We start from the raw sequence: 26,556 nt of genomic DNA, 5'->3' as shown, positions 1-26,556 counted from the left end.
GAAACACACCGTGATGTAGTGCAGGTCCTGACCAATTGGGGGATAGTGTGCCCTGCGTGACGCTTCCAGTGAGGCAAGGAAGAGGGACTGGCCATAGGCCGTCGAGGGGAGCAGCGGGGCGACTCTTGACTTCCAGGCCAGGGTTGAGGAGGGCAGGTGGGCAACCAACAAAAAAGAACACAGGCCAGACAGCCAGCAGCAGCAGCCAGCCAGGAACACATGTGGTCGTCGAGGGTCGAGGCTTGAGACTCAAGGCCCAGTCACCCGTGCGCGAGCCAAGAGGTGAACAAAGCAGCAGTCGGGAGGTGGAAGATGACCAGGCAAACACCGGCGTCAGGTCTCAGGGCATCGGGGAGCAGCGGCTAATGGGAGCAGATGCAAGGTCACTCAACCAGAGCCAGAGGCCAGCCAGGCAGGGCTGAGAGTGAGAGGGCTGGACTGGGCAGAAACCGGGCCAGGCGGTGAGAGCGAGAGAGAACAGAGATCAGGCCAGATAGCCGAGACAGCAGCCAGGCACTCAGCCAGCCAGGAGCACGCACGGATGTCCAGGGTCGAGGCTTGACCGCCCAAGTAAGAGCCAAGAGGTGAGCAGAGCAGCAGTCACGATGTGCAAAGGAAAGTGATGACATCGTGCCTCGGGGAATCGGGGAGTGGGACGACTCGACCAGAGACAGAGGCCAGCCAGGCAGCAGGCCTGAGAGTGAGGACTGGGCTGGGCAGCAATAGGACTGGGCAGTGAGGGCGAGAATTTTGGTTTCTGTGCCTTGTATTGTGTGAGCTGAGTGAGGGTGGGTGAGGTCAGGAGACAATTGATGTCATTTGGGCAGCACGGTAGCATAGTGGTTAGCACAATTGCTTCACAGCTCCAGGATCCCAGGTTCGATTCTGGCTTGGGTCTGTGCGGAGTCTGCACATCCTCCCCGTGTGTGCGTGGGTTTCCTCCGGGTGCTCCAGTTTCCTCCCACAGTCCAAAGATGTGCAGGTTAGGTGGATTGGCCATGATAAATTGCCCTTAGTGTCCAAAATTGCCCTTGGTGTTGGGTGGGGTTACTGGATATGGGAGTGGGGTGGCGGTGTTGACCTTGGGTAGGGTGCTCATTCCAGGAGCCGATGCAGACTCGATGGGCCGAATGGCCTCCCTCTGCACTGTAAATTCTATGATAATCTATGATTTTGCGTGGGGCTTATTGTGGGTGGGGCTTCATGTCATTGGGGTGGGTTTCAATGTCATTGGGAGCAGGGCTTGATGTCATTGAGGGAGGGTCGCCATGTCACCGGGGGAGGGGCATGACGCGGGACCTCCACAAAGAGGGAGTGCGTAGGGCCCCCAAAAATGTAAGTCCGCCTCTGCCTCGGCCACATCATTGATTAAGATGGCTTACACAACGTGCCAAAGAAGTTGACAGCGATCTTAGAAGCACCACATCCTCAAAATGTGACACAACTGAGCTCATTTTTAGGATTGATCAATTATTATGGTATATTTATGCCAAACTTAGCAACACGATTGAAGCCTTTATGCGCTTTGTTTTGTGCCAAACAGCTATGGCACTGGTTAGAAAAATGCTAAAGTGTATACAATGAGGTAAAAGACGCCTTACAGAAGTCAGAGCTGTTGGTTCACTATAATCCCAAGCTGAAGTTGCAACTTACTAGCGATGCCTCACCCTAAGGGGTTGGTACAGTCGTCTCGCACATTCTGCCTTCAGGAGAGGAACAACCGATAGTATTTGCTTCACAAACTCTTCCTGGCGCTGAAACGAATTACGCTCAACTGGGAAGAAAGAGGCTTTGAGCATCAGTTTCAGAGTAAGAAGGTTCCACCACTACCATTGTGGATGTCATTTTACTCTTTTGATTGATCATCAACCCTTGACGACAATCTTTTGGGCCGTATAAAAGTATTCCTTCTTAAGCAGCCAGTAGGTTACAAAGATGGTCTTTGACATTATCGGCACGCACGTAAGTCAAAGCAACATGCAAACGCTGATGCCTTGTCTAGATTGCTGTTACAGGTCAAGCAAGAACCTGAAGAACATTTAGTCAACATCCTGTATTTTTCACTGAAAATGTATCTGTGATTTCATCTCAAGTTCAGAGATACACAAGAAGCAATCCAGCGATGGGGAAGGTGATGGATTCGGGCCATAAAAGAACAACGTCAGATGTTCATTGTAAAATTCCAGACCTCAAGCCCTACATTGCATGAAGACCTGAAGTAATAGTCCAGTTATTATGGGGAATCAGTGTGATTATTCCTCCGTGCTTGCATAGTAGAATCCTTGACCAACTACATGACATGAGGGACATTCTGATGTGCTGAGGATGAACGAACTAGCGCTCAGTTATTTTTGGTGGTCAGGACTTCCAGTGGCGGCCATGGAGTGAGTGGTCGCACATAAAGTGGCTGCTGCCTGAGGTCGGATTCTTTGACCTGTTTTGCCCTTTCTGGCAGGTGCATAAAATGAGAATATTCAGGACTAAGGTATTCTCCTTCGGCGGGTAATGGCGAAGAGTTACCAAATGAGAAGTGCAACAAATAAGGGGAAACATTCGGACAAAGAAGATTCATGTAGCGCAGCAGGGGAAAAGGTGGCGGAGAGACCTGTGGCGTTGTTGCCCGCACAATGGTCAACAGAGCAGTTGGTGGAATTCCTGGGGGCTGAGTATAAACAACAAAGTAAGGCTGCATCTGGTTAAGGTGAAAGAGCCAATTCGGGCTGCCCTGAGAGAGTGGAGCAGGAGTTGGAGGCGCAGAATGCGTTGATCCAGAAGGTGGAGGATGCCGTGATTGACCATAAGGGTCGTATTGCCTCGTTGGAGGAAAGGATTTTTTGTTCTTTTCTCATGTTCATCGGGTGTATTCCTGGATCGATTTTGTCATAGACAAGATGTTGATGGTGGTGGTGGTTGGGATGGAGTACTCGGCGATCGTGATGTCAGATCATGCACCACAACTTGTGGACTTGTGTGTGGAGAAGGGGGTTTCCAGTCCGTAGTGGAGGCTGGATCTGGGGTTGTTGGCTGATAAGGAGATTTGTGAAAAGATATTGGTGGCCCTTTGTGCTTATGTGGAGCTCAATAGGTGTGAGGAGGTCTCTGCTGCTATGCTGTGAGAAGGTGCACTAAAGACGGTAATTAGGGGGCGGTTTATTTTGATTTGGGCACATAGGGATAAGCTGGAAGTGTTGGCGAGGCAGAGATTGGTGGAGGCCAATTTGGCGGTTGAAGCGCCAGATGGAGTTCAAGCTTATGTCTACGGAAAAGGCTGGGGGGGTGGCTGCTGTGGCTGGTTAGGTCGGAGCCCCCAGAGGGTTAGCCTGGATTTTCAGATGTTGGATGAGGGGAAGATGCAGGGTTTGGGTGCCCTGATTCAGCTGGGGGAAGTGATAGGATGTGTGGGTCAGATGCAATCCGGGTCGGGATGGGTTCCCAGCTGAATGCTACAAATAAAGTGTTCCAGAATTGGGCCCCTTTTAGTGGATATGTTTAATGAGTTGGTTGGTAAGGGGGAGCTCCCGCCCACAAAATCGCGTTTGGCGTGAGAGCGGAGAAACAACATTCCTTGGGTATCAATTTCACTTATTTTGAAGAAGGACGAGGACCCAGAGGCGTGTAGATCGTATCGTCCGATATCGCTGCTGAATGTGGATATGAAGTTATTGGCTAAGGTGCTGGCGACTTGCACGGAGGGATGTGTGTCAAGGGTGATAGATGAGGATCAAACAGGGATTGAGAAGAGGCAGCAGTTATCGGCTAATGTTAGGAGGCTGTTAAATGTGATTATGATGCCCTCGGGGAGTCAGGAAGTGGAGGCGATAGTGTCTATGGACGCAGAGAAGGGGTTTGACTGGGTTGAGTGAGAATATTTGTTCGAGATGCTGGAACGGTTTGGATTTGGGCAGGGATTTGTGGATTGGATTAGGTTGTTGTATAGGGCCCCACGGTGAGTGTTCGCATGAATAATATTAGTTTGGAGTTATTCCGTTTGTACCGGGGAACTAGGTAGGGGTGCCTGTTCTCTTTGTTGCTTTTTGCGTTGGCGATTGAGCCTTTGGCAATGACGCTTCATGGCTTTGGGAGGGTGAAGGGGTATTGGGGAGGGGAGTGAGGGGGGGGGGGTGCAGCATCAGGTATCCCTGTATGCAGATGATCTACTAATGTAAGTCATGGACCCGATGGAGGTTACGGAGAGGATAACGGGGATTCTGATGGAGTTTGGGTCTTTCTTGGGGTATAAACTCAATGTGGGGAAGAACGTTCACGTCAATGATCGGGTGACGGGGAGGGGCTTGGGGAAGTTGCCGTTACAGCTGGCCAAGTCGGGTTTTCGATATTTGGGTATACGGGTGGTGCATAGTTGGGCCCATTTGCATGAGTTGAATCTGGAATACTTGGTGGAGGCGGTGACGGAGGATTTTAAGAGGTGGGATGTTCTACCACTTTCACTGGCTGGGAGGGTCCAGACAGTAAAAATGACGGTCTTGGCGAAATTTCTGTTTATTTTCCTGATTCACCCGATTTTTCTGCCTAAATCTTTCTTTGGAAGGATGAATAGGATGATTACTGGGTCAGGTACCCCGGATTAGGAGGGTGTTTTTGGAGAGAGACATGGCAGAGCTGGCACTGCTGAGCTTGCTGAATTATTACTGGGTGGCGAATGTTGAAAAGATCAGACAGTGGGCTGTGGAGGAGAGGCCGGGGTGGGGGCAGATGGAAGAGGCCTCGTGCAGAGGGACGTGTTTGAGGGCATTGGATAAAAGCAAATTACTGCGGATGCTGGAATCTGAAACCAAAAAGAAAATGCTGGTAGATCTCAGCAGGTCTGGCAGCATCTGTAGGGAGAGAATAGAGCTAACGTTTTGAGTCCGATGCTCTTTGTCAAAGCTTTGGCCAAACTTTCCAAGGGAAATATGCCTTGAGAGGTTTCCACAATTTCACTTTGTGAAGCTAGTAGCTGCTCAGCATGACGTTGTCAAACCCTATCATCCATTCTGAAAGAAAGGATGACACTTCCAAGGCCTCGAGTACCAGGTTCCAGAATGTTGACCCAAAAGAAATAGACAGCCACCTGAGAGGCTGTCTTATTAAGTTGTATCTACGTGTAGAGATAATGGACATGATCTAATGGAAAAGTCTCGAAGTGTCATTCAGACAGGTTTGGCTGGGTTCAGACAGGTTTGGCTGGGAATTTCTCCCCGGCTCTGTCAGCGAGTTCCCCACCACTATCGAACCACACATCGGGCTGGATTCTCCGCAGCCCCGCTCCAAAATCGCGTTTGGCGCGAGAGCGGAGAAATAACTTTCCCGACGGAATCGGGCCCGGCGCCGCTCCAGCGATTCTCCGGGTCCCGAATATCTGCGCGTCCGCAAATTATGCCATGCGGCTAGGCAGCCATTGCCAGAGGCCCGGCCAGTGATACTCCGCTCCCGACCGGCCGAGTTCCCGATGGCGTGGAACTAACATGGTATGGCCAAACGGGATTCTCGATTGTCCGCAGCCGCCCTGGTGGGGGGTCCTTATGGGCGGCCGGGGCACAGATCGGACCGGTCCAATGCAGAGGCGTGCGGCCAATCGGGGCGGACCTACATTTCTGGAGGCCTCTGCATAACCACCCTTCAGCTCCCCACCCTTCATAGCCCCCTTACTCCTCTGTTCATGGGAATGGCTCCCCTCAGGTCCTGACCCTGGCACTCGGGCACCCTGCCAGCCTGGCAGTGATCCTGCCAGCTGGGCAGTGCCTGGGTGCCAGAGGGTTGTGCCAGGGTGCCAACCTCCCTGTCCTGATCACCAGGGGCCTCCAATAACCTGGGAGGCCATCTATGTGCCACTCCATGTTGTCCACATTTGTGTGGACCAGTACTAATCGGCACCCTTCTCGGGTCTCCCTGGGGAGATCGATAGATGTCGGGAGCTGGTTAGATCCAACTTCAACAGGGTTAAGTGGGTTCTTAAACCTAGCCCTTTGGGGGTAGGACCCAGGTTGCGATGCCCTGTGAGATCTGGTTGCGAGGTGCAACAGCTGTCGGGAAGCGTGGGGAGGCCACGCCTGCATTTACCGGCTGCGTCTCGCTCTGATTCTGGCGGGACGCGTCCGTTAGATCATGGCCAATGCATGAGTGGGTCTGTTGTAAAAAATGTAAAGCAGTTGTCGTTGTTCTAAAGAAGTAAAGGGGGAGGGGTGTTATGTATCAGAGAATACATCGCAGCTGGTGAAGCATTACATGATCTGTAGTGAAGTCAGCAGAAAGTGTTTGCGCGGGCCTCAGTTCTCCATCTTGGATTGTGTGAACAACATCCCTAATGAAATCTCATCATGTTTGTAAGAATCCCAGTGTGTGGAACCTCCGCACCCTTTCTCTTTGCGGCAAACTGAAAGATATTATTACCCTTGCTTTCAGCGACAGGTGTACACCCAAGTCTCGTTGCGCTTTCCCCTCTCTCAGTTTATAGCCATTCAGATAATAATCTGCCTTCTTGTTTTTGATTCCAAAGTAGATAAACTCACATTTATCCACATTATGCTGCATCTGCCATGCACTCACTCAGCTTGCCCAAATCACACTGAAGCATCTCTGCATCCTCCTCACAGCTCACCCTCCCACCCAGCTTTGTTTCATCTGCAAAGTTGGAGATATTACATTTATTTCCCTCATCAAAATCATTAACATCCCCACATGTTCCTGAGATGAAAATGCCACCACTGAGCCAAGTTACCATTTCTGAAATAATTTATAATATGTTTAATATATAAATTAATGAATTGGAGTGAGATGTGAATTTAATCATATTCACAATTTTGTCTTGCCATGCAGGTGGTGTCTATGTTTGTATTCAGTAAACATTTTGGGGTAATAGAGCTACTTATCGATACAGCAGTAATAGTAATGTTTAAGAGTAAATGTTAGAAACTCATTATTTCGACCCTTGCTCAAAAATATATTTCTATTATTTTTGTTTAGAATGACCTCTTTGTTAACTTATTTTTAAAAATATATCTATTTGTAAATTAACATATTAAAGACAAATAACTATTAATTGTCAATAATCAAGCTAGATTGTAATATTGCAATTGACAACTGTGCCAGGTAAAGCACTTGAGATTACCACTTGGCCATACTCTTCGATGGGAATAATGTCAAGCAGTGGTTCCCAAAACTTTAACATCCCGTGAATTCCTTTCATGAAAATATCATGAGTGAAATTCTCCGCCTCGCGACGCCGCAAAGGTGCTTGCACTCCTCCAACTGGAAAGTTGCTGACACTCCCTCCTGTAGATCCTGGCTCTGCGTCTGCATCTCCACCAGTAACGGGATCATCCTTTCCTGAAACACGATACCTGTCTGGACTTCAGCTAGTTCCTGGGATCAGGCAGCCCTCCAATTGTCCCCTCCCTCAGGAGTCCCTATCTCCACCTGATGTGCTGCACATAGGAGCAGAATTAGGCCACTCGGTCCATCGAGTCTGCGCCGCCAGAAGGTGACCCAGGAACCTCTTCACTAAAATGCCTCACCAAGGTGATAGTCACTGCGATGGTGGAAGGTGCAGGTAAATGCAGTGCCGAGACGTTGGTGTCATACCTGGACTGCTTCTCCGGGGCTTGCTGGGTTTGTGGCTGGGGGTGAGATCCCCAGACGGGCCGGCCTGGTCTGATGGTGATCTTGCAAGACAAAGGCCAAGACACATGATGAGATCTTGGGAAGGAGTGGTCTGGGGGAGAGGGGTGACTCACTTGCTGTAGGGACATCATTTTGCATTAGGGGCTCATTTGCTTATTGAATGGCAACCTCCACCTCAGAGATAACCCTCTCCTGCACCTCCCCGGATAATGCCATCGCCCTCTGCCCGGCGGGGGTGAGAACCCGGAGGTCCGGGACTCCCCCTCTGGTCTTCTCCTGCTCCCTTCTGTTATGGGCCATCTTTTCCTAGAGGACACATAAAGGACAAGGTGAGATGCATGGAGGTGAGCTACACAGGGGCGGTCTGTGGCTGATGGCATGTGTGTGCAAGGCACCTGGCGAATGAGAACAATACAGATGTTGGGGTTTGGTGCAGGGTGGATGTGAGGGAGATGCGGGCGGGTGGGTTTTGATTGGCCTCTATGGGAATGGGGGTGTAATTTGAGGAGTGGGGGATAGGGGGGATGACAGGGGAACAGAGGTGGTGACTCACCCGAGCTATCCGAAGGAGGTGGTTCATCTTCCTGCTGCACTGCATGCCGGTCCGTCTGGTGATGCACACCGCACTGAGTGCCTCGGCAAACTCTGTCCAGGCCTGGTTAACGACTGCGGGCGGTATTCTCCTGCCCATCCTGGGGAAGTGGGTGTCCCACCTCTCCTCCTCCACATCTAACATTCTATCAAGCTCTGTGTCTGCAAAGCGTGGTGCTGCTCCTCGTGGAGCAATCTTCTTGGCAGGAATGAGAGTGTGTGGGGAGTGGAGTGTTTATAAACAGCTCCAGCTGGTCAAGCTCCCCAGCGCCAATTCGGGCCCCAGCGAATCCGATGCCGGTGGGAATGGGAATTGCTCTAGATTCACGTGGGCAGAATGCTGGCCCATCAGCATGCCCTGAATTGCTCTGGAAATAGCGCCCCCAATGGGAACTCGAACCACATGCAATTTAGCCCCAGCGTCAACACTTTAGTCTCCTAAATGGAGACTTTCGCCCCATATCTCATGAACCCACTCCTAGAAAGATATATTTTCTGGAGATTTCCTCCTTATCTGAGTATGAATTATAAAAGCAGTAATCTTGGAAATATAAAATTACTTTTTCTTAGAACATTTTATGACACACTATTTATAATTACATTATTTATTACATAATTAATTTTATTACATTATGAAAACAGCAACACTTCCAACATTTTACTTCAATTATTCATCTCATTTTGGTTAAGCTGAAACCGGTGGTTAACCTGGAGGTTGAAACTTATTGCTAGATGCCTGGATGAGAACATAGCAGCATTGTACCTTTGAGTATGCTTTCAAAATTGCTGCGTTCCCACTCTGCCACAAGAAGTGAGAAGGGGAGAGAGCTGTCTGCCAGTTGTCCAGGCTGTTGGCCACATCCAAAAACCTAGAATTGTGATTATGTTAATATTCAAACAGAATATTGACTTTTGTCAGTTTGTGAGTTTGAGGCAGCGCACGTCCTGGGGGCCTTTCAACTCTTAAGCAACGAATCAGTGTGCAGCACGATTATTTCTCCAGCAAAGTACAGTAAGTGGAGGTCAGCTACCTAATAAAAATAGGATGCACAAAATCAAACCTGTTTTACATAAAGAATAGCTGGACCCCAGCTGTGATTAATAGGGTGTGGCCCAATCATTTCCATTCTGGCCAGATTATGTCACCACTCACCTCTAAATTGAGCCTTTAATATTGGGCCTGAGGGCTCATGTCTGTAGAGATTTCAATTTTCTACTAGCAAGAGAAGGAGCGCCCTGCCGTTCCAAGGGACATAGGTCCTCCCCCGACGATGCGTTGAGGGACTGAGGACTCAGATAAGATGGGGCAGCACGGTGGCATAGTGGTTAGCACTGCTGCCTCACAGCACCAGGGACCCGGGTTCGATTCTGACCTTGGGTGACTGTGTGACGTTTGTACGTTCACCCCCGTGTCTGCATGGGTTTCCGGTTTCCGGTGCTCCGGTTTCCTCCCACTGTCCAAAGATGTACAGGCTAGGTGGATTGGTCATGCTACGCTGCACCTTGGTGTCCAAAGGTTGGGTGGGGTTACGGGGATAGGACAGGTGAATGGGCCTGGATAGGGTGCTCTTTCAGATGATCGGTGCAGGCTTGATGGGCCGAAAGGCCTCCTTCTGCACTGTAGAGATTCTGTGATCCTATGATCAGGGCCCTGATTCACAGATCCATCATCAAGTGACTGGATAGAGGGATGACTGGGAGAAGATATCATGATGGGATGGATCTGTCTGTGACCCAAGGCCCTTCTCCTCCCAACCTGATTTACAAATTGTTTTTTAAAAATTCTTTCAAGGGCTTTTCTAACAAGCATCAGCATTTGTTGTCCATTCCTAATTGCCTTTGATCTGAGTGGCTTGCTAGGCCATTTCAGAGGGCAGTTAAGGTGTAGTTTAGACAAGTAACACTGTTCAGAACAACTGCAATCATTGACTAAGTAGCCTTTTGGTTGAAGAAGGTCTTCATATCTGATTGGCTACTTTGGACATTGGCCGAGGAGCCTGCCATTCAGAGTGGTCAGTGGGTTCTGGGGCCCGTGAGGACCCAGGCCCTGGGCTCCGGTCATTTGGTTGCCGCTGAACCGATGACAGCTGTCGTTTTCCCCTAATTTTGGCATGAAAGCACTTCTGCTGCCACCATTACGGGATTTTTCCCGCTCACCTCCGAGGGTTTCATTTTGCGAATTGGTGCAGAGAAACCTAAAGCAGAAGGAAAAAGCTAAAAATGTAATGGTTACCATGATATTACCACCAATTGGTTTTCTGTCAGCTTTGGATATAGCCCTGTCTCGACTAGTGATTTTATTATTGTTGCAGTGTAGCGTTATTGTATTGATGTTCAACATCTGAGTATAGCTGTATGTTCAGTACATCATCGAAATATTAACCATTGTCCTTGCCATGCTATCCTAGCATCAGACTAGCATTATTCCCCTGGAGCTCATCTCTGTCATTGTAATCGGTACTGTCCTGTATTTGAAGCTGATGAGATGGGTGGCAACCAGGAAGTATTATCGTTTGGTAGCAAAAGCCCGCTTGAGGAGGGAGGAATCTTTGACGAAAATGAAAACTTTCATTGATCAGATTAAAGAAATGGTAAGTACTTCTGGCCAACCTTCTGTAAAATCGTCCTGTGTTGTCATGTGTAGTTTGCCTATGTGTACATCAAATCACCAATCCACCAAGCACCTGTCTCTGGAGTAATAAAACTGTTAATCCCTGGCTAATGTAACGTATCGCTATGTGAAATTTAATGGAAGATTGCATTTCAAAGGTTGTCAAGGGATTTGAAACCCTTTGAAGTGTACTGGGCTTTCAAGGAAGCCTCTGACAGTTGCAACAGCCGCTGCTTTAAATACTTTTTGAGGCAGCAGATGTAAGGGAAGGGTGAGTGAAATTGCAGTGATTTTTTACCATATTGCCTGGACTGCTCTTCAGCTTTCAGGAAAGGAAGGTCTGATGAGAGTCTCTGTTGGAATTTCCTGTTGGGGGGTGACTGACGGGGGTCTCTGATGGGTGTCTCTTTTGAGGGTGACTGTTGGAGGTCTCTGATGGGGGCCTGATGGGGGTATCTGATGGGGGGATGGAGGAGTCGTGGGGGGGGGGGCAGGATTGCTTGTGGGAGGAGGGGGCCTTTTGATGGTACTTTAGGTAGCACTGCAATTATGCACCGACACCCTTGACCCACTATTGGATCCACCACATCAGGGTAACACTTGGGAAAGCGTGCACCAATTCCCGCCGTGAGGATTTCCCGCTGTGGGGTTCGGTGCATAATGGGGAAGGGGTTGGGGACCGGGGATTCCAGCCTTAATTAGATGCAAATGGGTGATTTGCACCCATTTGTATTCTCCTGCCGGTGCGGGGCATGTACCTCACTGCCACCGCCGGAGAGCATTGGAATGGACGGCAATCCTGTTTTCTGTCCGATAATTCATTCTCTGTTGGATCAAGAAACCCAATACCAGCATCAGGCAATGGGGAATCCACCTTGTATTCCTTCCCGTCTTCCAGATGAATCTCAAGTCCATTCCTTAAATGCAGTGACCACACAACTCCACAACCGTTTAAATGAAGTTATAGGCACTATTCAAGAAGTGTGAATGGATGTTGGATGGGAGGTATGCAATTTTTGCATTTCCATTCCTTCAATCCTTCATCTGGTTACAACATTAAAAAAAAGATGAGACTGGTGAGATGATATTATCTGGCAGCATTGCTGACATTCTACCTCTGGCACCATTACTGTGCTATATGACTGCCTAGACTGCATAGAGTGGGCATCCAGCACTAGTTAGGACTGCTCACTGACAGAAATGCTGAACTAAAAACAGGAAGTGCTGAAAAGACTCAGCAGTTCTGCCGATTGGCTAGGATCAGGTGCAGGATCAAGCCTGTGTCATCATAGGGAGATATTAGGACCTTGGGTCCAGAAATTTAGGGGTTAAATAGACTGCAGGAAAAGACTGCTATCAGCAGAGTCAGAGGGATATCCCCACAGCCTGAGTTACCTTGTCCCATTCAGACTTAACCTTGTTAGTGGGAATACACAGAAAGCCCTGATTCAACCAAGAAGATCCACTCAAGATCCATTGTCATTTGGGACAAGCTTGTTTGACCAGCCATTATCCCATCTCAGAGTCTGCTGACCTATTTGTCCATCAATGGAAGGTTAGTTGCATATGAATGGCAACGCTCTGTTCTTTTGTATAAACGGGAGTGGGCAATCAGCCAAGATAACGATAATAGGTTCAAGTCTGGAAACCCAAGAGAACCTTTCTTTGAGGAGCTGGGCAGAGCTTATAGAGAGAGAGAGAGACAGAAAGAATGCTGTTCTGAACAGTTACAGGGAGAAGGCTGTGGAAAGCGACCAGAGAGATCATGAAAGTTGCCACCGGGCAGTCTTTGGATAAGGGTTCTAAACAAATGTCCTTAACAGTAGATAAATTTGTAAATGCAAGTATTGCCTTTGCCTGTCTGTATGAGTGGCATGAGAGCAGCATGACTTTTGAAAGTGATGTTTCATGGGAACTAGTGTGTTAAGGTTAAGAAACTGCATTAAATTTGTTAGTGTTGGAGCTGAATTAAAGTTTAAATATTGTTTTCTTTTCTTTTGTTTTAATAGAGTTTGTTTATAATAGAACCAAGCCCTACTTCTTATATTATCACTCCTGGAATGAATCAATCTTTCTGCAACGCATTAAAACTTAAAAATGTTATGACATCTGGTCCAGTCACTAAGTCACTATTTAGTGCTGACCAGACATCTGTAACCCCTGAGTTAAGGTGTAATGCTTGTTCTTGTCAGTTTGAATGTAGTATGTCTATCATTGTGGGGAGCATGAATTGGATTTAATTTGAATTTAAACTGTTTTTGGGGGCAAACAAGAAGATGGGTCAGGGGCTTGTCCTGTTCACTCTGCTCATTGGCTTTGTCACTCTTAAAAAAAATACTCAACAGGTCTGAGAACATCTATGGAGAGCAAAACAGAGTTGCCATTTCATGTCCAATGTAACGCCTCTTTGGAATTGAAGCAAGGTAGAAATGCTGAAAGACCGCTTATCAGCTAGCATTAGGGTACTGGCTTTGTTGGAAAAGGGCGGGGTTATAAAAAAGATCCCTCATTGTCCACACTTGTCAGCAGTCCTCCACAGAGGATGCTTTCTCCTCCCCCTCCCCATTTGCTGCTTCATGTGGAAGGATGTACAAGATAATTATGGATGAGGAATATTGGCGATTGAAGTTCACTGTCCAAAGATAACTTTTTAAAAAATTTAGAGTACCCAATTAATTTTTTTCAATTAAGGGACAATTTAGTGTGGCCAATCCACCTAGCCTGCGCATCTTTTGGGTTTGTGCGAAGAACAATTGTCTAAACCAATCTTAAAATTATCCTTACTACTTTGAACCCGAATTTTACTTCCAAAATTTAACTTTTTCAATCTTAACAATCTTAAAAACCTCTATGCAACAATTATTACACACTTCCTTTCTGAGCAGGAACTCGCCTCACAACCCATATGTTGACATAAGAGCTTGGCTGAATAGCTCTTCTTTGTTCTCTCCTGCTTATTTAGCTACTGGGATTAAAGGGAGTATTCAAGGTGTAGTCTGAGAAGAGCAATATAACATTTGACAATTACCCGTCCTGATTTTTGTTTACTATTTTGGCTTTGTAATTCAACATGCTGTGACTTTGTTGGTTGATGCTGTGCATCAATGCTTGGTGTTACATCTAAAAAACACTGAGGTCTGTCAGCTCGTACCTAGCCATTTCAGTATCATTCACAAAGTACACAAATTGTTTATCTTTCCTTTTTGTTGCATTTCAAATCTTTCTGCATTAATTTTCATCCATCATTGTCCTCTCGATTTACATGTTGAAATTGCTCCTTTGACCCAAAAGGATGCTTATATTTGTACACATTATGTGGTCTAGCACTTCAGTGCAGACTGCAGTATCGGAGGTGCCAATCTTTGGAAGAAATATTAAACCAAGGCCCTGTGTGCTGCTCTCTCATTCTCTCAAGTGGACATAAAGAACAAATGCCATTCTTTCAAAAAGCTGTGAGATTCCTTCCTTTTTATTTCCCTTTGCTCTCATTTCTTTTATTTTAACCTTTATTGTCTTTTTTTAGGTGTCGAGATCGTTAATTAAAATATAGGGCGCGATCTAACAGTAGCGTCATGTCCGACTTGGGACACGACACGACCAGTAAATCTTGCGAGAGATCTCTTGCATGAGATGTGCCCAGCTCGTCACACCTCAAGAGATCTAACGGGGTCCCGCGAGATGTTGCAATCTGGATCCCGCCCCAACAGACGGGACCTAGATTTGCATATTGAAGTGTGCAGTCAGGCACACTTGAAAATGCACTCGACGGATCTAACCTGCACATGGGATTATATCCCCTCACTGAAGAGGCACCAGCTGGGCGACGTTTAGCATTGGTCTCCACAAACGGGGACCAGGTGGAATGGCATTTGGGGGGTCCTCCCACCTCCCAGGTGATCGGAGCACCGGGTGGTCAGCCTCTGGGCAGGATGGCACCCTGGCACTGCTGATGCAACCTGGGTGCCTTGACACTGCCATGCTGGCAGCAGCATGGCCAGAGTGCCAGGCTGGTGCGCCAAGGTGGCATTTTGCCTGTGTCCGAGATCAGGACCTGGGCTGCCCTGCCCTTATGAGGTGCAGTGCAGGGGGTGCTCAATGACCTCCTTTTAGGGGTGGTTTGGGGGAGTCCGGAGTCTGAGGTGGGGGGGTCCAGAGATCAGGGTGCCATTTAAAAATGTCGCCGGATCTCTTCCCGCACTGCAGAGCGGAGCTTGTTAGTGCAGGAAATGGGTCGAAGTTGTGAGAAACACCGCTCACTTGCTAATAATTTGCACTTAGTCAAATTCTGAAGAAGTATTTTATTCAATCGATCTTGCAAGAACGGGTGCCGCTTGTCACAGTAGCAGACACACAGAATTTAACACAGCATGTTTTTTTTATATACAATTTCTGAGAAACACACCCCACTCTCTGCCCCGATGGCAGTTTCCTTATCAGTGATTCCTTATTTGGACTTGTTTTTCACTTTGGCTAATGATGTAGGATGAGGCCTCCCGTCTGCACCTGCATCCTGTTATTGTAGATCCTGTTCATTCCCGAAGGTCAGTCTCACAGTTACAACTTGGGCACTGCAGTTTACACAAAACTCCACTTGACATCTTATTTCCCATCAAGCACTATTGTTGACATCTTCTTTGTTAACCAGAGTTTATTCATGTAGAAACAACATGTAAAAACAACATAAATTGCTCATTTTTCATAATTCCCCGTTTTTTTCTTTTTACTCTTGTTGCTTTTTACACTATGTCGCCCCTTCTAGCCTTCCCCAAAATTATCCAACATCCTCTCAACCTCTCTTTCTATGGGGTCGTCCTCTCCTTCAGTCTTCCCTCTTTCTAGTAGGCAAATTGTTTCCTGGCCTCCCTTACCCAGGGGTAATGGCATCTGCTTGGTCAAGGCTGTTTCGATGAGCTTATGCACCAAGCCTCTTACGCATGGGATGATGTAACAGCCTATTGCCACCAATGCTCCTATTACTACGATAATGGAGGTGAGAATGGATACAATTAACCCTTTCCATTTCCCGAACATTGATTCAAGCCACCCAGTCATGGATGTGTCTGCCCCCGAGTTGTCTGCCATTTCCTCAGCCAGAGTGGTTAATCCTTGTAGCGCACGGGTAATCGATCCATCGGGTGCCGCATTGTTGGGGATAAACGTGCAACACTGTCCCTTGAGCATTACGCATACACCACCTTTCTCTGCCAAAATCATATCCAGAGCCAATCTATTCTCCCAGGCCATTCTACTGGTTGCGTCCAGTTGTTCCGCTATGCCCTTTACGGCGTCTCTGGTATAATTTATGAACCTCTGTTGATTATAGTATATATAGTTTATCCAATCTACATTCTTATTGATCGTAACCCACCAGAAGAGGGACTCGAACCCAGCTGCGATCTGATTTCAGGCTTTGAACTCGTCTGGTACTCCTCTGGGAATGCCAACGGAGTCCAGGTAAATTCTGTCATCAAATGAGGTGGGTATGCTTCATGTAGATCGTTCCCCTTTTACACTCCCCTTCTCCTCTTGTCTTTCATAGGCTATACAGAACTGTGTGGCTAGCTGAACTAATGCGCATGTCCCTTTCCATTGGGGGGTAGAGTGGGTCTCAGGATCTTTCCTCCGCAATACCACCATATATCTGCACGTGGTATTTTTAGTGATGAGTAATTGCCCTGGGTGGTCACGTTCTTAGTCTCAAGCCAAGTCTTGAGTTCTCCCATATTTTTACTTAGTCCCGTATCAGAACGACGTATACACGATTTATGATGCGTCACGGTAACCAAGAAGGAGGGAGGGTTTGCTGATTGTTTCTGCTTAACAGGAGGAAGCATCAGAGATAGGGCAGTGCAGGTCTTGTTGCCCCAGGCGTTCTCATCTTGGTACAAGGCCATCATGCATTCCATGCTCCCTCTATTTTCTTTCCACCCCATTGGAAAGGGCTCCAGATGGGCCTGTGGTCTACCTGATGCGCAAGCATAACAATTGTCTTTCTTCAGCGTCTGGGCCGAATACCTCACCCACTCAATCCACGCATTCTGTCCCTCATAGCCGGTTTCTATCTCAAAGGCTTTCTCTAAATCTTTTACTCCAATTATTTTGACTCCCTGTCCTACCTCCTGCTTTTCGTTCGTAGTTCCATTAGTGGGAGCTGCCCCCTGGTCTATTGAGATACGGAAGCAGCATTTAGTCTCGCTATTTCTCATTTTTACCCCGAATAACTCATTTCTTAGTGAACAATGCTTCCCCCCCCTCGGTAATCAAGAGCCTCCACCCTAAATTCCTTTCCATTCCCCGCTGACTCGCAGTCTATGAGGGTGCATAGATCAGTTCGAATTACCTGAGGGTACCGACTTTCTGGGATTGTTAATTTAAACATATGACCGTTTCCTTTCTCCTCCCTCCATCTCTGGACTGCCTCTGGTCCCCCCGTCACTATCCCCTTAGCCTCCTTTAAGATCCACATTATTAATATTATTATACATTGTATAGTCCATTTTTGCTGTAGTCTCTTCACATTCTTTTAGTTCAGGATTCAGTGTCTTCTCAACCTTATCTTTAATGGTTCCTCAGTGGCCTCCACATGCCATTGTTCCTGTTCAGGTGGTGATTTCACGGGACCGTTCGTTCTGCTGTAATGAGTCCAACCTTTTTCCGCGGTTCGTATGGCAGTCTCTGTGGTTAACAAAACCAGGAACCCAAGTGGGTTGAAGCTTGGTTTCCTTCCACGATTTCACCAGTACCCAATCTCCTGGTTTAAATTTGTGGACTGCGAATTCAAGGGGAGGTGTCTGCGCTAGCAGTCCTTGTCTCCTGAGGAATGATAATGAGCAAGACAGTGCCAGTATATATTTCTTTACATAGATATCTTTACATTCTGCAATGGGCAATTCTCCCATTGTTCCAAGGTATGGCAATCCGAACAACATTTCGTATGGGGACAACCCCAAATCTTTTCTTGGAGCCTTTCGGATTCTTAGAAGGGCTATCGGTAAGCATTTTGTCCAGGGGAGCCTAGTTTTTAGTATTATTTTTGACAAATGATTTTTAAGGGTTTGATTCATCCTTTCCACCCGTCCCGATGAGGTGGGGTGCCAAGGAGTGTGGAAGTCCCAATTTATCTCCAAACTTCTCATGGTTTCTTGTAAGACCTTAGAGGCAAAGTGACTTCCCCTGTCCGAGTCTATATTTTCTACCAACCCGTATCGGGGAACTATTTGCTCCAGAATGATTTTAGAGACTCCGCCTGCGGTGGCGGTGGTTGTAGGGTAAGCTTATTTCAGCCTTCGCACGGGTGGTAGTTCAGTATTTGCAGCCTTCTCTGTAACAAACTGTCTCTCTCTCTCTGTCTCTCTCTGTCTCTCTCACTCTCTGTCTCTCTCTCTCTGTCTCTTTCTGTATTGAAACACTGACTCCAGGCATGTTGCAGCCTTCTCTGTAACAAACTGTCTCTCTCTCTCTCTCTCTCTGTATTGAAACACTGACTCCAGGCATGTTGCAGCCTTCTCTGTAACAAACTGTCTCTCTCTCTCTCTCTGTATTGAAACAGTGACTCCAGGCATGTTGCAGCCTTCTCTGTAACAAACTCTCTCTCTCTCTCTGTATTGAAACAGTGACTCCAGGCATGTTGCAGCCTTCTCTGTAACAAACTGTCTCTCTCTCTCTGTCTCTCTCCGTCTCTCTGTCTCTCTCTCTCTCTCTGTCTCTCTCTGTATCTCTCTGTCTCTGTCTTTCTCTCTCTGTCTCTGTCTCTCTCTCACTTACTGTCTCTCTCTGTGTCTCTGTATCTCTCTCTCTCTCTGTCTCTCTCTGTCTCTGTCTCTCTCTGTCTCTCTGTATTTCTCTCTCTCTGTCTCTCTCTGTCTCTCTGTCTCTGTCTCTCTCTCTGTTCTCTCTCTCCCTGTCTCTGTCTCTCTCTCTCAGTATCTCTCTATCTCTCTCTCTGTCTCTGTCTCTCTCTGTATCTCTCTCTCTCTGTCTCTCTCTCTCTCTGTCTCTGTATCTCTCTCTCTCTGTCTCTCTCTCTCTCTCTGTCTCTGCATCTCTCTCTCTCGGTCTCTCTCTCTCTCTGTATCTCTCTCTCTCTCTCTGTCTCTCTCTCTCTCTGTATCTCTCTCTGTCTCTCTCTCTCTGTCTCTGTATCTCTCTCTCTCTCTGTCTCTCTCTCTCTCTCTGTCTCTGTATCTCTCTCTCTCGGACTCTCTCTCTCTCTCTGTATCTCTCTCTCTCTCTCTGTTCTCTCTCTCCCTGTCTCTCTCTCTCTCTCTCTGTATCTCTCTCTCTCTCTCAGTATCTCTCTCTCTCTCTGTCTCTCTCTCTATCTCTCTCTTTCTCTCTCTGTCTCTGTATCTCTCTCTCTCTGTCTCTGTCTCTCTGTATCTCTCTGTCTCTCTGTCTCTGCCTCTCTCTCTGTCTTTGTCTCTCTCGGTCTCTCTCTCTCTCTCTCTCTCTATGTATCTCTCTCTCTCTGTCTCTGTCTCTCTCTGTCTCTCTGTATCTCTCTGTCTCTCTCTCTCTGCCTCTCTCTCTGTCTTTGTCTCTCTCAGTCTCTCTCTCTCTCTCTCTCTGTATCTCTCTCTCTCTCTCTCTCTCTGTATCTCTCTCTCTCTGTCTCTGTCTCTCTCTGTCTCTCTGTATCTCTCTGTCTCTCTCTCTCTGTCTCTCTCTCTGTCTTTGTCTCTCTCGGTCTCTCTCTCTCTCTGTATCTCTCTCTCTCTGTCTCTGTCTCTCTCTGTCTCTCTGTATCTCTCTGTCTCTCTCTCTCTGTCTCTCTCTCTGTCTTTGTCTCTCTCTCTCTCTCTCTCTCTGTATCTCTCTCTATCTGTCTCTCTCTCTGTCTCTCTCTGTCTCTCTCTCTGTCTCTCTCTGACTCTGTCTCTCTGTCTCGCTTCCCCCTGGCGGGTGTGTATTCTCCCACAGTCGCATGCCTGCTCTTCTAATCATACCCCTTTCTTCCCCTGTGAATAGGACACTCATAATGGACATTAATTCGGTCCATGTGTATATATTAGGACCTAAGAACTGATTGAATTGTTCCGCCAGTCCTAAGGGGTCTTCCATTAACGTCTTCATCTCTTTTTTTGAATGCTCTGACTTCTCCTGAATTTAAAGGAGAATTTACAAATCCTACTTCTCCCTCTCCAATAGGGACTTCCCGAAGGGGGTTCATTTTTGTTATTTCTGGTTCCTCTCCCTGCCCTTTCGCGGATCTTAATTGCATTTTATTCTCTCCTTCTTTTTCAGGGACTTTCTCTGATTTGCCTTTATTCATTTGTTGGTCATTTGGCGAGTCCTTGTCGTTTGACTTATTCTTATAAGGGGGTGGCAAATTATCTAGGGCGTCCCATTGTTTAAGAGGGGCGGTGGGAACGTCTTCGCCCTGTGGGACTAATGGATATATTCGGGTGGTGTTCCTGCTGGGAAGCCAACAACTCGCGTAACTTACTTCTTTATCGGAACAGGGTCTTTTATCATTGACATATATATTCAAAATTTGGCACACCCAATCTTCGTCCGAACTGTATTTCGGCCAAAAGACTGAGGGTTTACGGATTGCTTCTTTTATCCATATGAAGTAACAAAATGTTATCATTGTTTTCCTGTCCTTATTTTTTTGTACAACTCTCAAAATCCCAATTCACTAACATCCGACCCAATGGACTTTCTGGTGGGATATTCTTAGGGATTTTCTTATCGGCGCCGTCCCCTTGTTTCGAGTTTTTACTTCCCATTGTAATACAATCAACTTTCACTTATTTCTAAGTAAAGTGTCTAGTTATGACTGGTCCTTCAAAACTATCACAATTTTGAAAGTACTTATATCATCAATCCGCCCATACGCTTATGCGGATGTCTAGATACGAACCCAAGTCAACAAGGTAATATTTAAAAGTCGTTTTTCTTACCTTGCTCCGTGCACAGAGTTGCCTGACTTTCACTTTCACGGCTCTGCCTGCCACTATAATCCGTTATTTGCTTCTTCAGGATGACTACCCTAGGAACGTGTTCAGTTGACCGTGGGTAACTACTCAAGACGAAGTACGAGACCGTTTAAATAACGGGACGCGTCTTCTCGGTTCCTCTTGAGCCGCCCACCTTGATCAATGAAGATGATCCCGGATGAGTCCCCAATTGTGAGAAACACCGCTCACTTGATAATAATTTGCATTTAGTCAAATTCTGAAGAAGTATTTTATTCAATCGATCTTGCAAGAACAGGTGCATCTTGTCACAGTAGCAGACACACAGAATTTAACACACCATGTTTTTTTAATATACAATCTCTGAGGAACACACCCCACTCTCTGCCCCGATGGCAGTTTCCTTATCAGTGATTCCTTATTTGGACTTGTTATGTTCACTTTGGCTAATGATGTAGGATGAGGCCTCCCGTCTGCACCTGCATCCTGTTATTGTAGATCCTGTTCATTCCCGAAGGTCAGTCTCACAGTTACAACAACTTGGGCACTGCAGTTTACACAAAACTCCACTTGACATCTTATTTCCCATCAAGCACTATTGTTGACATCTTCTTTGTTAACTAGAGTTTATTCATGTAGAAACAACATGTAAAAACAACATAATTTGCTCATTTCTCATAAAGTGCGTTCCACGTCGAGGCCCTGAAATGAAGCAGAGTCCCATTTAATAACGGGTTTTTCTCGGCACTGAAACCCCTGGATAAACGTGCTCAACACAGGATTCTGTTTCATCTCCAGTAAATCGGACCCATACCTTTAAATTGAGCAGAAGAACTACAAAATTCAAAATTTCAAATAGCTTGACAACTGGAACATATTGGGTGGGATTCTCCCCGAACCGGCGGGCTGAGGTGGAGCATCGGAGGGGAGGGCTTCAAGTAACGTCCTGAGGCTGTCCCAATGGCATGTGGCATTTTGGAGGGGGCAGAGCATCACAAAAGCGGTGCCCCCCCCCCCCCCCGATTTTGGTGCCAACATGGATTCTCCGGCCGATCGCCAAACACGATTTTGGTGTCGGAAACCGGAGAATCCCGCCCCTGATGTCCCTTTACATTCTTCCATTTTATATTCATCTTTGTTAGTTATTTAATTTGTGTTCTTATATTATACTTTGTTTCTGAAACTCTATGTTACAGCATCCCAGTCACTCAATCATTGAATAACCTCAATTCTGTTTGCAATATAACCAAGACTATGTTCTCTTCCTCCTAGGAAACCTTTGGAACAAAGATTGATTCCGTTCTGCTTCTCACACTTCATGATCTCTGTCGTTCAATAAACAAAGGGGATGTATCACCAAGTTACGTGCTGCATGCTTATCTGGAGAAAGTAAGAGAAAAGCCATGTCTCACATCAGAACATAGGATTTCGAGTAGGCTGTTTAACTCCATAGCCCTGTTCAGCCATTCAATGAGATTATGGCTGATCTGGGATCTAACTCCACATGTATGTTCATATACCTTTGCCCCAGATCCTTAATATCTTTGGTTAACAACAATCAATCAACTTTAAAATTAACAATTGATCAACCATCAATTGTCATTTGTTCCAAACCTTTACCACCTTTTGTTTGTAGAAGGGTTCCTAATGTCACTAACTGTGAACTCCCCGACTTCCGGTTGCGGCTATGCTGAGCTAAGTCGCACATTCGGCAGCTCCCGCCAGAAACGGACTTTTGGCCTCTTTTTAGGGGCCCCAGCGGCATTTGTTCGACGGTTCCCAGTGTGGGAAGGTGACAGTACGATTTCCCCGGCACTCTATGGATTGGACCAGGAGTGGAGCGGTGAAAAAAGTAATTTTGCTGCAGCGAAAAGTGAGAGGGAGGAAAGCCAAGATGGCGGCGGGTGGAGACCAGGCAGCATGGGCGCAGTGGTCGCAAGATACTGGCTTGGGTCACTGTCTGTGCGGAGTCTGCACATCCTCCCCGTGTGTGCGTGAGTTTCCTCCGGGTGCTCCGGTTTCCTCCCACAGTCCAAAGATGTGCAGGTTAGGTGGATTGGCCATGATAAATTGCCATTAGTGTCCAGAATTGCCCTTAGTGTCCAAAATTGCCCTTAGTGTTGGGTGGGGTTACTGGGTTAAGGGGATAGGGTGGAGGTGTTGACCTTGGGTAGGGGGCTCTTTCCAAGAGCCGGTGCAGACTCAATGGGCCGAATGGCCTCCTTCTGCACTGTAAATTCTATGAACTATGAAGAGCAGCAGGAGTTTCTCAAGCGCTGCTTCACAGAATTGAAAGCAGAGCTGTTGGAGCCGATGAAGGCTTCGATCGACAAGCTGGTCGAGACCCAGAATGCCCAAGGGGCGGCGATCCGGGAGCTGCGGCAGAAGGCCTCGGAGAATGAGGACTAGATATTGGGCTTGGCGGTGAAGGTGGAAGCGCTGCATAAGAAATGGCAGGAGAAGCTCGAGGACATGGAGAATCGGTCGAGGAAGAAGAACCTGCGGATTCTGGGTCTCCCGGAGGGAGTGGAGGGGTCGGATGCTGGAGCATATGTGGTCACGATGCTGAACACGTTGATGGGCGCGGGTGCCTTCCCGAGGCCCCTGGAGCTGGATGGGGCCCACCGAGTCCTGGCGAGGAGGCCCAAGTCTAACGAGCCGCCGCGGGCGGTATTGGTGTGGTTCCCAGGCTTGGTGGACAGGGAGTGTGTCCTAAGATGGGCAAAAAAGGAGAGCAGCAGGTGGGAGAATGCAGAGGTCCGTATATACCAGGATTGGAGCGCGGAGGGGCCCAAGAAGAGGTCCGGGTACAATCGGGCTAAGGCGGTTCTGCATCGGAAGGGGGTGAAATTTGGGATGCTGCAGCCGGCGCGACTGTGGGTCACGTTTAAGGACCGACACCATTACTTTGAGACGCCGGAGGAGGCGTGGACATTTATTCAGGCCGAAAAGTTGGACACGGACTGAGGGTCGGTTGGGAGGGGAGGTCGCGGGGGGCTACTGTGGTTACTGTGCTTTGGGGGATGTTGGAGGATGTTCTGTTTGATTCTGTATTGTTTCCTTGGGTGCTGGGTGTGGTAGGGTGAAATGGTTCGAAGTGGGGGTTTTGTGAGAGTGTGGGCGTCGGTGGTTGGAAGGACGGGGCCCCATTGGGGGGAGGGGAGATGGGAGGCCCGAGGTGGGGGAGCTGGGATTAGGCCGTAAAAGGGAGCTGCGCCAGAGAGGGCGGGGCTGGTTTGATGGAAAGCGCGGGCTTTTTCCAGCAGTAGGGAAGGAAGGGGGCGGGGCCAGGGGGAAGGGCGGTGTTGGAGAGGAGTGCCCGCTGATGGACAGGAGAGGGTGGGGAGACTACCACATTGGGGGGGGGGGGGTCGATGGAGTGGCGGGAGTGGCCGGGGTCAGCAGGAGTCAGCTGACTTACGGGAGTGCTATGGGGGGAGCAACGCAGCTGGGCGGGACCTAGCTGGGGGGTGGGGGGGGGGGAGTGGGTGGGGACAGTGGGGGAGGGGGGGAGAGGGGAACTGGGTTGCTGCTGCATTGGCCAAAGATGAGCTGGAGCTCAGAGAGAGAGTCGGGGCGGGGGTCTGCCGCTGGGGGGAATGGAGAGTGCGGGAGGCGCGGGCACGTGGCTGGCCTAGAAAAGCGGATGGCTAATCGGCAGGTGATGGGGGGGGCGGGAAGCCCCCTGATCCGGCTGATAACTTGGAATGTGAGAGGTCTGAACGGGCCGGTCAAGAGGGCTCGTGTGTTCGCACACCTGAAGGGACTGAAGGCAGATGTGGTTATGCTCCAGGAGACGCATTTGAGGGTGGCAGATCAGGTTAGGCTGAGAAAGGGGTAGGTAGGGCAGGTTTTCCACTCGGGGTTGGATGCAAAGAATCGAGGGGTGGCGATTTTGGTGGGGAAGCGGGTGTCGTTTGAGGCGCTGAACATCGTGGCAGACAATGGAGGGAGGTATGTGATGGCGAGTGGTAAGCTGCAGGGGGTGCGGGTGGTATTAGTGAATGTATATGCCCCGAATTGGGACGATGCCGGATTTATGCGGCGCATTTTGGGCCGGATTTCGGACCTGGAGGCAGGGAGCTTGATAATGGGGGGACGGGGGACTTCAACACAGTACTGGATCCAGCATTGGACCGCCCCAGGTCCAGGACGGGTAAGAGGTCGGCGGTGGCCAAGGTGCTGAGGGGGTTTATGGACCAGATGGGCGGAGTGGACCCATGGAAGTTTGTCAGGCCGGGGGCCAGGGAGTTTTCTTTTTTTTCCCCACGTCCATAAAGCCTACTCCCGGATAGACTTCTTCGTTATGAGCAGGGCACTAATCCCGAGGGTGGAGGACACGGAGTATTCGGCCATAGCCATCTCAGACCATGCCCCGCATTGGGTGGAGCTGGAGCGAGGGGAGGAGAGGGACCAGCGCCCGCTGTGGCGCCTGGATGTGGGCTTGCTGGCGGATGAGGAGGTGAGCGGGTGGATCCGGGGGTGCATTGAAAGCTATCTAGAGGCTAACGATAATGGGGAAGTGCCGGTAGGGGTGCCCTGGGAGGCGCTGAAGGCGGTGATTAGGGCTGAGCTAATCTCCACTAGAGCCCACAAAGAGAAGAAGGAGAGGAGAGAGAGGAGAGATTGGTGGGGAAGATTCTAAGGGTGGATAGGAGGTATGCAGAGGTCCCCGAGGATGGACTATTCAAGGAGTGACGAAGCCTCCAGGCCGAGTTCGACCTGTTGACCATCAAGAAGGCAGAGGTACAGTGGAGGAAAGCGCAAGGGGCGGTGTATGAGTACGGGGAGAAGGCTAGCCGGATGTTGGCACACCAGCTTCGGAAGCGGGAGGCAGCGAGGGAGATTGAGGTAGTTGGGGATAAAGGGGGGCACACGGTGCGGAGTGCGGTGGGAATAAATGCGGTATTTAGAGACTTTTATTAGGGGCTGTATAGGTCTGAGCCCCCGACGGAGGAGGGGTGGATGCGTTGATTTTTGGATGGGATGAGATTCCCGAGGGTGGAGGAGGAGCAGATGGCTGGGCTTGGGGCACCGAGTAGGGCTGGAGGAGCTGATTAAGGGGCTGGGGAATATGCAGGCGGGGAAGGCACCGGGGCCAGATGTGTTCCCGGTGGAATTTTACCAGAAGTACATGGACCTGCTGGGCCCTCTATTAGTGAGGACTTTCAATGAGGCGAGGGAGGGGGGGCCTTTCCCCGACGATTTCCAGGGCGCTGATCTCGCTGATCTTGAAGCGGGACAAGGACCCATTACAGTGTGGGTCGTAGAGGCCGATCTCTCTCTTCAACGTGGATGCGAAGCTGTTAGCGAAGGTGTTGGCTACCAGAATTGAGGGATGATTCACGAGGACCAGACGGGTTTTGTTAAGGGAAGGCAGCTGAATACCAATGTGTGGAGGCTCCTTAACATAATCATGATGCCTGCAGTGGAGGGGGGAAGTAGAGATAGTGGCAGCGATGGACGTGGAGAAGGCCTTCGATAGGTTGGAATGGGGGTACCTTTGGGAAGTGTTGAGGAGGTTTGGGTTCGGGGAGGGGTTCATTAGTTGGATTAGGCTACTTTACGAAGCCTGGTGGCGAGTGTGGCCACGAATCGGAGGAGGTCGGAATACTTTTGGCTGTACCGGGGGACGAGGCAGGGATGCCCCCTATCCCCCTTGCTATTTACATTGGCAATTGAGCCTTTGGCTATGGCTCTAAGGGAGTTCAAGAACTGGAGGGGGCTGGTCCGGGGAGGGGAGGAACACCGGGTATCATTGTATGCCGATGAGCTGTTACTGTATGTGGCGGATCCAGTGGGGGAGATGCCGGA

At 48.7% G+C, this 26,556-nt stretch overlaps 1 protein-coding gene across 2 annotated transcripts in view; it reads left to right on the top strand.

Moving 5' to 3' along the window:
* Positions 1-26,556, top strand: part of LOC140426198 (vitamin D3 hydroxylase-associated protein-like) — a 185,751-nt gene that overhangs the window by 4,720 nt on the left and 154,475 nt on the right. Inside the window, exons 2-3 of one of the 2 annotated variants that reach the window (XM_072510684.1) lie at positions 10,689-10,802; positions 22,015-22,131. In XM_072510684.1, the coding sequence (XP_072366785.1) occupies positions 10,692-10,802; positions 22,015-22,131 (228 nt within the window). In that variant the 5' untranslated portion in view covers positions 10,689-10,691. Of the gene's footprint in view, positions 1-10,619; positions 10,803-22,014; positions 22,132-26,556 lie in introns of both variants that reach the window. The other variant, XM_072510683.1, reaches the window with a different exon arrangement.

Source organism: Scyliorhinus torazame, chromosome 7 (genome assembly GCF_047496885.1).
Source record: "Scyliorhinus torazame isolate Kashiwa2021f chromosome 7, sScyTor2.1, whole genome shotgun sequence".
In the NCBI taxonomy this organism is placed as follows: domain Eukaryota; kingdom Metazoa; phylum Chordata; class Chondrichthyes; order Carcharhiniformes; family Scyliorhinidae; genus Scyliorhinus; species Scyliorhinus torazame.
This window is presented reverse-complemented; position numbering and strand designations above follow the sequence as displayed.